The 12202-nt window shown below is 44.2% G+C and overlaps 1 protein-coding gene across 2 annotated transcripts in view; it reads right to left on the reverse strand.

The window, feature by feature from the left end:
- Positions 1-12202, reverse strand: part of CTSA (cathepsin A) — a 70271-nt gene that overhangs the window by 38589 nt on the left and 19480 nt on the right. For both annotated transcript variants that reach the window (XM_068264510.1, XM_068264511.1), the window contains exons 7-10: positions 11180-11271; positions 7954-8038; positions 5681-5772; positions 1494-1566 (exon numbers count right to left, since the gene is read on the reverse strand). In XM_068264510.1, coding sequence (XP_068120611.1) covers positions 1494-1566; positions 5681-5772; positions 7954-8038; positions 11180-11271 — 342 coding nt within the window. The remainder of the gene's footprint in view (positions 1-1493; positions 1567-5680; positions 5773-7953; positions 8039-11179; positions 11272-12202) is intronic.

Genomic DNA, 12202 nt, shown 5'->3' on the forward strand with positions numbered 1-12202 from the left:
CCTGGCACAGCTTCCTGGATATTGGTCTCCAGCATTTGCCGATACTGAGTGGAATCCATGTGTCAAGATTCCCAGTCCCTGCACTGGCCACACAGCATGATGGAACCACCACCATATTTTACTGTAGGTAGCAGGTGCTTTTCTTGGAATACTGTGTTTTTCCTCCATGCATACCGCCCCTGGTTATACCTAAATAACTCAATTTTAGTTTCATCAGTCCACAGCACCTTATTCCAAAATGAAGCTGGCTTGTCCAAATGTGCTTTAGCATACCTCAAACGGTTCTGTTTGTGCTGTGAGTGGAGAAAAGGCTTTTTCTGCATCACTCTCACAAACAGCATCTCCTTGTGTAAAGTGCGCTGAATGGTTGAACAATGTACAGTGTCTATCCGCAGGAAGATTATGTTGTAGGTCTTTGGTGCTGGTCTGTGGGTTGACTGACTGTTCTCACCATTCGTTGCTTCCGATTATCCAAGATTTTTCTTGGTCTGCCACTTTGCGTCTTAACTTGAGCTGAGCCTGTGGTCTTCCATTTCCTCAATACGTTCCTAACTGTGGAAACAGACGGCTGGAATCTGAGACAGCTTTCTGTATCCTTCCCCTAAACCAGGGGTCTCAAATTCGCGGCCCGCGGGCCATTTGCGGCCCTCTGTACAATATTTTATGGCCCTCGCCAGCAAAAGCAACACGGAAGCAAACTATTTTACCTTATAGTTCGCTTCAGTGCTCCCAAATAATCCGCCGCATCCCCGCCACTAAACGAGGGCTGTAGAGCCCCCAAATCCCCCAGGCAAACATCCACGACTGCGCTTAGGGGCAGAGCTTCCAGCTGTAGCTCTGCTCCTCCTGATGTCAATCGCCGCATGGATCACCGCCTCTCCCCACCCCTCTCTGTGAAGGAAGAGTGAGAGGCGCGGGCAGAGGCGGCGATCCGCTGCGATTGACGTCAGGAGGGGCAGAGCTCTGAAAGCTCTGCCCCTTCCAGGAAATGCCGGCGGATTGCCCCCCCGGGCGATTTGGGTCGGGGACATGGCGGATTACTTGTAATTGAAGCACTGAAGCGAACTATAAACGTAGGACACTTCATGTTCAGAAGAAATTAAAAAAACTTAGACATTTGAGGACTTTTGTAAAATCCCTTATGCGGCCCAGCTTCATCCTGACTTTGCCTCCTGCGGCCCCCAGGTAAATGGAGTTGAGACCCCTGATCTAAAGTGTGTACACTGCTTTAGCCAGTACACTAACAGCATGGGATTTTACCATTCTCCCAATGTTGTCATGGGCTACCTCCAGGCACGCCAGGTTTTTTTTTTTTAGTCATGTTGGAGAAAATGGAAGAGTTAATTAGGTCACTGCAAATTGGCCTTCGAGTATGTTAGGGACATTACGCTGTGAAGGTTAGATGAAGCGCTTCTTAAGCATGTAAAAAAAAAAAAATACATACAACCATGAAAGGGAGCACTGTATGAACCAAGTCATAAAAAAAGAATTACCTCGGAAAAGGGCTCATGCAGTTTTGGTGACATTAGGCCTGGGTAGTAAACAGCAATGTGATCTCCATTATCCCTATGAAATTGAAAAAGTGAGAGTTAACCACTTGAGAACCACAGGCTTACACCCCCCAGGCTATTTTTTTTTTTTTTTTTTTTTTAACACAACTCAGCACACTGCAGCTTACTACTCTGACGTACAGTGGTTTGCAAAAGTATTCAGGCCCCTTGAAGTTTCCCACTTTGTCATATTACGGCCACAAACATGAATCAATTTCATTGGAATTCCACGTGAAAGACCAATACGTGAGAAGTGGAACGAAAATCACATACGATTCCAATTTTTTTTTTTTTTTTTTTTAAACAAATAACTGCAGAGTGGGTTGTGCGTAATTCAGCCCCTTTGGTCTTAGTGCATTCAGTTGCCCATAGACATTGCCTGAGTGCTAATGACTAAATAGAGTGCATCTGTGTGTAATCTAATGTCAGTACAAATACAGCTGCTCTGTGACGGCCTCAGAGGTTGTCCTAAGAATATTGGGAGCAACAGCACCATGAAGTCCAAAGAACACACCAGACAGGTCAGGGATAAAGTTATTGAGAAATTTAAAGCAGGCTTAGGCTACAAAGATTTCCAAAGCATTGAACATCCCACGGAGCACTGTTCAAGCAATCATTCATAAAATGGGAGTATGGCACAACTGTAAACCTATCAAGACAAGGCTGTCCACCTAAACTCACAGGCCCGAACAAGGAAAGCGGTGATCAGAAACAGTCAAGAGGCCCATGGTGACTCTGGACAAGCTGCAGACATCTACAGCTCAGGTGGGGGAATCTGTCCATAGGACAACTATTGGTCGTGCACTGCACGAAGTTGGCCTTTATGGAAGAGTGGCAAGAAGAAAGCCATTGTTAACAGAAAAGCATAAGAAGTCCCATTTGCAGTTTGCCACAAGCCATGTGGGGGACACAGCAAACATGTGAAAGATGCTCTGGTCAGATGAGACGAAAATGGAAGACGCTATGTGTGGTGGAAAACTAACACTGCACATCACTCTGAACACACCATCCCCACTGTCAAATATGGTGGAGTCATGCTCTGGGGGCACTTCTCTTCAGCAGGGACAGGGAAGCTTGTCAGAGTGATGGGAAGATGGATGGAGCCAAATACAGGGAAATCTTGGAAGGAAACCTCTTGGAGTCTGCAAAAGATGAGACTGGGGCAGAGGTTCACCTTCCAGCAGGACAATGACCCTAAACATAAAGCCAGGGCACCAATGGAATGGTTTAAAACAAAACATATCTATGTGTTAGAATGGCCCAGTCAAAGTCCAGATCTAAATCCAATCGAGAATCTGTGGCAAGATCTGAAAACTGCTGTTCACAAACGCTGTCCATCTAATCTGACTGAGCTGGACCTGGTTTTACCAAGAAGAATGGGCAAGGATTTCAGTCTCTAGATGTGCAAAGCTGGTAGAGACATACCTTAAAAGACTGGCAGCTGTAATTGCAGCAAAAGGTAGTTCTACAAAATATTGACTCAGAGGGCTGAATAATTACGCACACCCCACTTTGCAGGTATTTATTTTTTTTTTAAACAAAGGTTTGGAATTATGTATGATTTTCGTTTCACTTCTCTCGAGTACGCCACTTTCTATTGGTCTTTTGCGTGGAATTTCAATCAAATGGATTCAGGTTTGTGGCAGTAATATGACACAAATGTGGAAAACTTCAAGGGGGACGAATACTTTTGCAAACCACTGTAAGAAGTGCGCCCTCTATGTATCTCTCCAGCAACTGCTGGAGATACAAAGAGCGAACTTCTGTGTAGACTGGCTCTGACTGACAGAAGTGCGAGGAACCCGGTACCGGAGCTGCAGACATCTGATGGCGGCGTGGGAGTGATCCAACGTATGGGGCTGGAGGAAGCCCCAGGTATGTATAAAATCTTTGTTTTCATGAGCTCTGGTACTTTAAACCTCACTGGCGGTTAATTTTTTTTGCCAAATTGGAAAAAATTTTTTTTATTTTTTTCTTTGCGTTTCATGTAAAGCTACCAGAGTGGTAGCTACATGAACCACCACTAGAGGGCGCATGTGTCCCTCTAGTGCGATTGTCGCCGGCATCAATAGCAAACAGGGGAACGCGTATATAACACGCTCCCCTGTTTGGCTTCTGTCTCCATGGCGACGATCGGAATGACGTCAGCCGATGTCCTGACGTCAGACCCCTCCGATCCAGCCCATAGCGCTGCCCGGAACTCATTGGTCCGGGCAGCGCAGGGCTCTGGCGGGGGGGGCCTCTTGCGCCGCTGCGTACGGGCGATCGCCGCAGAGCAGCGGCGATCAAGCTGTACGCGTGGCTAGCAAAGTGCTAGCTGCGCGTACAGCATTTGAGGATATCGCCCCACTAGGGGCTGAGATATCTTCCTGCGCGGCATAGCCCAAGCTCAGCTCGGGCTTACCGCCAGGAAGGTTAAGCCTTAATCGGATGGACGGATGTCGATTGCAGGTTTCTATTTCCGTGGTCAGTGTACAAGATGCGCGCTGACAGCGGAAATCCTCCACAAGCGTATAATTAGACAGTACCCAACTTGGATGCAATGCACCAGTAGAGGGCAATTCCCACCGGCAGATGGAGCTGTGGAGTGCAGACGAGCACAGCCTCTGCACGGCCGCAGATGCCCGATGGGAATTGTATGAATAAAGGCAATGTAGGGCACGATAGCCCTCGAAGAGAGAGAGAGCACAGAGACAGACTAAATGTGTGTTTCCCAATCTAGTCGCCACCCAGCGACTGAACACACATCTGCAGGAACAAAGCAGGAATGCAACCGCAAGAGAGGAGATTGCCTGAGGTGACACAAGGCCGAACAGAACAGAGCACGAGAGTAGCAAAGGCACAGCAAACAACAAACAGAAGAGAAAGAAAATAAACACTAGCTAAACGCGAACACCACTCACTCCCAACAGCGAACGCGTTTAGGCACGATCACCGCGCGTTAGGCGCCCAGTGATAAGCGTGCCACCCTAACTAACCAATGACACACAACACGAAAATAGAGAACGCGAACGCTTGCCAACGGTTACCTCACCGAGCCTACAGCAAGCGTTCGTATCAGACAAGACAGAGAAGGAGCAGCCAGCAGCATCCGCAGCTCTGGCCTACACTCCGAGTTCAGAAGGAACCACCGCTGCTACCGCTAGAGCGAGTGCGATCCAGACAGACAAACAGATGGGGCTACCAGTAGCAACCGCTGCTCTGGTTAGCACCCCTGAGGCAGAATACAGAAGGAGGCACTGCCACTACCACTAGGGCAAGTGCGATCCAGACAGATAGAGCAGCCAGTAGCAACCGAAGCTCTGGCCAACACTCCCTGACAGACAGAACGATTTCCTGTCGACTGCCGCTGGCGACAGGACAATCGCAGCAGAGAGACAACACAGGCAAAACCGATAATGCAACCTGAGTGCACTAGAAAAGCTGCCTAGTGCAGTCCCAAGGAATTACTCTAAGATAAACTTGAACTCTCCTAGAGTATCAGCCCTGTTTGTTAATCAGTAACAAACCATGAAAATGACCAGCAAAGGATTCTGGGAGAACATGGTATTTATACTGCCAGCCTTCAAAGGAGGCAGCTAGGCAATTTGCATGACAAGTGTATGGAAATTCCTCAGCAGAACAACTCTGGAAAAGAGACCTGTCTCTGCTTTGCAAGTTTCAGAGACCTGCAGCTCGCAGACCTAAAGAATGGCCAAACAGCTGTCTGCCCGTGCAGCCAGCTGAGCAGATCGTTACAGTATGTATGTGCACAAGTCTGCTTTACATGCATCTTAACCCTTAGACTGCTGCCGACGTCTATAGGTGCTCTGTGGTGTTTTTGCCTCCATATGCCATGTATGTCTAAAAGCCTTTTAATAACAAAACTATTTCCGCCGCAGCTGACATCTAAAGCAGTTATGTCACCATATGCCTTTGCCACGGATGTCTAAAAAGGGGTTTAGTACAAAGTTTTGTCTGACGGCCCGTTTCCACTGGCCACCGTGCGCGGCTGCAAGACGGGGGAATGCAGACGAATCCCAGAAGCCATGTCGGATTAATATAATAAATTAATAGAGTAATATTTTCGTACTGACATTTCCTACGGCGGGATGGGAGTAAGACTACACTCAGAAACAAACATTACATACCGAATCTCACCAGGAGCTCCCCCTGCACAGTTCTCATACAGATTGTAGATGTTCAGACCTGTATTGTACACAGCATACATGGCCTCTTGCACCTGTGTAGACATAAGTACTAAGAATTTCCTTCTGTATAAAATGTAACACCACAGGATGACATTTATCGATAAGCCCCTTTAACTTATTTTCTGTGATGCCTTCTCAAGTGACTCCCTTATGACTGGTGTACAGCTGATGTTTTCCCCTTATTCAAGAAAGGGGAAAAAAAAAAAAAAAATTATAAAAATATATCAGGCTATTGTCAAAAGCCTTTGCAAAGTCCAAGAACACTACATTTATCTACAACTTTCCCAAGATCTAAATTTTCATTCACCACTTCATAAAAGCTGAGCATGGTGAGTCAAGACCTGTCCTTAGTAAATTCGTGCTGTTGAACTGAAATAAGATTCTGTGCTACATAATTTTGTCTAGCATCCCATAGGATACCTTGAAACAATTTACACACAACTGATAAGCTTACTGGTCTATAGTTTCGTGTGTGTGTGTGTGTGTGTGTGTGTGTGTGTGTGTGTGTGTGTGTGTGTGTGTGTGTGTGTGTGTGTGTGTGTGTGTGTGTGTGTGTGTGTGTGTGTGTGTGTGTGTGTGTGTGTGTGTGTGTGTGTGTGTGTGTGTGTGTGTGTGTGTGTGTGTATATAAACTGTAGACCAGTAAGCTTATCAGGTGTGTGTAAATTGTTTCAAGGTATCCTATGGGATGCTATACAAATTTATGTAGCACAGAATTTTATTTCAGTTCAACAGCACGGATTTACTAAGGACAGGTCTTGACTCACCAACATGCTCAGCTTTTATGAAGTGGTGAATGAAAATTTAGATCTTGGGAAAGTTGTTGATAAATGTAGTGTTCTTGGACTTTGCAAAGGCTTTTGACAATAGCCTGACGCAGAAGCGGAGGATACAAGGACTAAGAAAATGCGTGTATGTGGATAGAGAACTGGTTAATGGATAGAAGGTAAATGGAAGATACTCAAAATAGGAAACTTAGTGTGGTATCGCAGGGGTCAGTACTTGGTCCTATTCATTTCAAATTTATAAATGATCTACTGGCTGAAATAGAGTAATGTAGCCATCTTTGCAGATTATGCAGAATTAACACTAAGGCTAGGTCCAAACTAGGCATGGTTGCAGGATGGACGCTGCAGTCCGGGATCAGGGGGAAGTACCACCAGACCGCAAACTGATCCGTTTTCATAAAAAGTGCATCAGTTGTCGTTCAGTTTTTTACCCCCCAAAAAAAGACAAAAAACGTCTATCATTACGAAGGTAGTGGGAGGATTTTTTTGGGCCAATAAAGTTCAGGCAATCCGTTTTTTCATCAGTTTTTGGTGCCATTTCGCCTGTGGAGATAGAGTTGCGTTTTCCCATTGCTTTTCACTACCCATCCGTGTATCCGTGGTCCGTAAAAATGCAGCAATTCCGGATCTTCCGTTCAGGTTTTGAAAACGGGTCTCTGCAAAACGCAGACGGATCAGGTTTTTTTATTGGGTGAGGACAGCTGCTATTTTTAACATTAGTATCTGGGAATCAGTTTTTCGTCAGGGCTGAAAAATGCAGCCACGGATAAGTTTCCGGACCTAGTGTGGACTAGCCCTAAGACTGATAACATTACAACAGGACATTAACATGGGTATATGGCCAGGCACATGGCTGATGAAATTTAATGTTGATAAATGTAAAGTCATGCACCTTGAACATACCAATGGTAGATCATAAAATAAATGGCATACAGATGGGAACAGACTGAGAAGGACTTAGCATTGGATACGATAACTTAACCAGCATTCCTAAGCAGTGGTAGCTAAAGCAAATAAAATTCTGGAATGCATAAAAAAGGGAAATCAAGATGCTAGACTACTACTCCCTCTGTACAAGTCACTTGTGAGGCCACATCTGGAGTATGGAATACAGTTTTGGGCACCACACTATAGAAAGGACATGGACCTTCTGGAACAGGTACAAAGACTGGCAACTAAAGTAATCAGAGGGATGGAAGATATCACCAAGAAAGTTTGGACAAACGGGGCTTATTTAGCTTGGAAAAAAGGGGACTTCCAAGTTGATGCAAATATATGCAGCTTCAAAATAGATCGATTTAAATCTGGGTTTAAATTGATTGGTCCTTTATGCAAATTTTTATGCAAATCTAGTTTGAAAAACTCGCATTTGCCTCTAATCAAGGTTATATATCTGAAATGTTCTATCCATGTAGGGCACACTTACCCGCAGAGAGCAGTTGGTATCCGGGTTATTGTGGAACTGACAATTTCCTTCTTTACAGCAGAATTTTTGTAGCTCTACCCAAAGGCTACATAGAGATAAAACAAAGACCACCATTAAGCAATTAAGAGAATGAGACAGTTTAAATAACCAACAGTAAAAAGCAAGTAGTTACAAGTTGATGCAGTACTATGCAAATAAAGGAAACATGAAAATACATCCAAATCCTACCTTGGAGTTATTGGACAGTCATTTTCAACCTGCATAATTTTGCACATTTCTGCATCAATTTGGAATTATTTGCATTTCACTAATGACAGTAAGGTTGGTTTACTAATGATTGGCTTTGCTAGCACACACACAGGAGGCTAAAAGTGCATCCAGCAAACCTGCACTGGATTTTATTTGTTTTCTTCAAACACTGTAAGGCCCAGTTCACATCTGCATTTTTGGCCAAACGGATCCAGTGAGCGGATCCGGTGTCCGCTTCACTGGATACGGATGGCTCAGTCCGTGGCCCGTTCATAGTGAAAATTGATATGATCAATGATTGATCGGATCTGTTTTCACTCAGCAAATACATACCTAATCTTGTGCAGCAGCAGGCGGTAGAGATTTCCTCCTCTTCCGCTGCGATTAAACAGTGCATCAGAGGACTAGTCACATGACAGAAAAAGACGGAAGCCTCTACCGCCGGCTGCTGCACAAAATTAGGTATGTATTAAGCCTCCCTAGCCCACCCGCCTGGCTGCTGCACCCTCCCGTCGCTCATGATCGTGTCGGCCTATGCCCCCATGGAACAGTCAATTTCTTCACTAGTATGAATAAAACATACCCATTTCCCATCGCTGCAGTATTTTTTCCCGGACCTGTTTTGGCCGAACAGAACAGGCCGGAAAATTAGGGCCTGCGGCATTTTTTGGAACCCGGAACGTACCCATACTAACGGACGCGCGTGAATGGATCCATAGGTTAACATTGGACCCGTTCCGTTTGTACAGTATACATTCAAAAACAAAAAAAACCCCCCACACATTTAAAATCAACTTGCTTTTATTTTGCATTCATACATCTTGTATAGCACTATACAGAGTGATGTTACTGACTGCCAAGAGGAGCTTACAATCTAATTCCTAACAGCACAATGTCCCCATCATAGTCTAAAGCATTTTTTTTTCCTGCTGGGGCCCCTTTGGGAGGGAGGCTTCTTAGCAGATTTACCCCTTGTAAGGGCCAGTGCACACCTAAAAGCGCTAGTGTAATCGCAAAACACTCAAGTGATTTTTCTAGTGATTCTAGGCTTGTGCCTAGCGATTTTCTATTTAAACCTAGTGATTTTTGGTAGTGTTTTGGTGTAGCAATTTTCTATTTGAGAATGAACACCCTGCAGCCTATATGAGAGCCTGGGAGAGGGAGGTGCGATTCCCCATTAGCTCTAAATCCTGGTCTGCTATATGGAGAAATGTGGTTGTAGTGACTAGCTCTAACATCTTAAAGGACACTCCTGTTAAATTAATGATGAGGTACGTCTACACAAGAGGTTTCCCTCAATCCCAGCAGAGAGTTTTTTTTCCCTTTTCAGTATCTCTTAATGTACAGCAGGCTGTATTACTGTCCCCCAACTCTGATGTCTCAAGTGCTTTCCATAAACTGTATAGGTTTCTGTTAATTTGGGCCTCATTGGCCATTGCCCATCAATGGAAGTCCAATTCGCTTTCTTTGCAGCTTGTTAAGGAAAGGGTGGATGTCATGCTTACCGAGAAAATGCATTATGCTAGCTTAGACTTATCTGATGGTTTAAGGGCCTTTTTCCACTAGCCTGCGATTTGCTTCTGATCGCAAATCGCAAGGTACATTAAACTAATGGAAACTGCAGCAGCAATTTCCATTAGTGCGATCCGATTGCGATGCGATTTTGGTCAAAGCGCAATCGTTGTCCTGCCGCGTTTTGTATGCGATTGAGCTGGACTATAATGAGTATAGTAGCTCAATCGCAATCGCATGGTGGAAATTGAAACGCGATTGCGATCACGATCGCAAACGCGATCGCAATCGCGATCGCATTTCATAGTGGAAAAGAGCCCTTACTCAAAAGGGACGAATGGCTGGTTTAGAGAGGTATTGAGTTTTAAATTGTATAGCTTATAACATGCTCTGGAATTTGGACACATTCTGACTGCTATCTTATGTATAAGCTGCATCAGATAAGCATATTTGTTCACTGATTTTATTTTACTTCGGTTTTGTCTGATCCCCTTTGACATGCCAGTGATTTTACCTCGTCATAGCTGGTAGTTTACGTTTGGGGCATCTCAATGTAACTTTAGCAATACTTCGTGTTACTATAGTTGTATTTTAGGTTTCTGTCAATTTATAGCTTCCCCCCCCCCCCCACACACACACACACTATGGATTTATAATTTACTTTTCCCCATTGTGAAATATTTCCTCTCCCATGTTTACATCCTAAAATTTATCACAAAAGGGAACATCTTTAGGCCTGCCAGGTGCAGCCCTGTGGAATGGTCATTTACTGAGATCTCTATGCACAGAGGGAGATACTGCTTGCTTAGCAGTTGGAAACTAGATGCCATTTCCCACAATGCAACAAGGTTCACAGACCAGTGACTGTCAGGGCCATGACATTCCATTATGGGAGGGGAATCCCCACAATATCAGCCCCATAGATGTCTTATGATCTACTGTAGAAAAGTTAACGTTTTCTTGCAGGAAAGGGGTGTCAGCTACTGATTGGTATTAAGTTCAATCCTGGGTTAAAGTTCTTCTATTAGCACTTTTCTTCTATAGTATTAAAAGCACATGGCATGTCTGGTGCGTGGTAGGTTGTGTTATATTGGGCAATTACTTCATTACCACACCAATTCCTGTCTTCACACAGCTGACTCTTCTCCACAGATCCATGTCCAATCAGCAAGGATTGTCAGGAATGGGCTAGCTGGAAGGAAAAGGGGCACAAGAGGGCACTGGCCATTTTCAGCACACAATAGAGTGGAGGCAGGATAGTGACAGGAGAGGGAAGGATGCAGAAGACTAGCTTTAAGTCAGTACTATACACTTTCCTGATTTTTGCCCAAGATCATAGCAGAGTGCAAATTTTCATGCAAAACAGTGCTTAGGTTATCTGTTCCATAATTTGCTCCAAGTTAGACCCTGGTTAGCTAAGCTTCAAAGACAGATGAAAGTAGACAGGATAAGTCACTTTACTTACTTGCTGCCCAGAATTCCATGGTAATAAGCGAAGTAAATCAGAGAGTTGTCATTGGACTCATAACTACTCAGTCCATTCCCAACAGCAATTCCCTAAGTGTATAAAGAGAGAAGGCAGTGTCAGACTACATATAGCCTCAATACAGGGTCACAGATCTGAGAGTGTGGGAAAAACAAAACCCACAAGTATAGCACCACTGCAGTGTCAGTTTAGAACAGGGGTCCCCAAACATTGTGGGTTGAGGGCCGGGTCAACATACTTCAGACTGCTGAGGGGCCTGAGTATACATAGACGTAGAAGTCTTTGCAGGCCAGACAGTGAAACATACCCATGTGACAACCTGCAGTCCAATTGGACAGCAGTGTCACCCGATGTGGAATGTGATTGGAAACCGGCAAATTACTGCTTTCTGGCTTCCATGTGATGGGCACTGCTATTCTATATGCGGACCACAAATATTTAAAGGTTTAGCTGACCTAATCTATAAGTAATAGAGTGTGAGTGTGTGAGTGAGTGTGAGTGTGAGTGTATATAAAGTCTCAGGGGGCCACATTTGGCCCGCGGGCCTTAGTTTGAGGACCACTGGTTTAGAACATCTAATAAATGGAGACTTTTAAGGTGGCCATACACTTAGATTTGCAGCATATTCGACCATCAGATTTCTGTCAAGTTGTATCTGACAGGAATCAGATTTGTGCCACACACTAGGAACAGATTTCAGAATGAAATAGATTAGAAATCAATCTAAAGGTGGCCACACACACCATACAATTTTTTAAATATCTGTTCAATTTAAGAATTGCAATAAATTTTTCTGACTGATTGTAACATTTCAAAAATCTGACCAATGTACCACACATGTATGTTAAATTTTTCCCCAATTATGATAAAAATTATTGGAAACTGACAAAATTGCTAGGGTGTGTATATTAATAAATTGACTAACACTGTACAATCTTTAGAAAGATTGAAGAAAAATATCTGGCATTCCGGATCGATAAAAAAAAAAAACAAAAAAAAAAA

The sequence above is a fragment of the Hyperolius riggenbachi genome, chromosome 12, assembly GCF_040937935.1.
Source record: "Hyperolius riggenbachi isolate aHypRig1 chromosome 12, aHypRig1.pri, whole genome shotgun sequence".
Lineage (NCBI taxonomy): Eukaryota > Metazoa > Chordata > Amphibia > Anura > Hyperoliidae > Hyperolius > Hyperolius riggenbachi.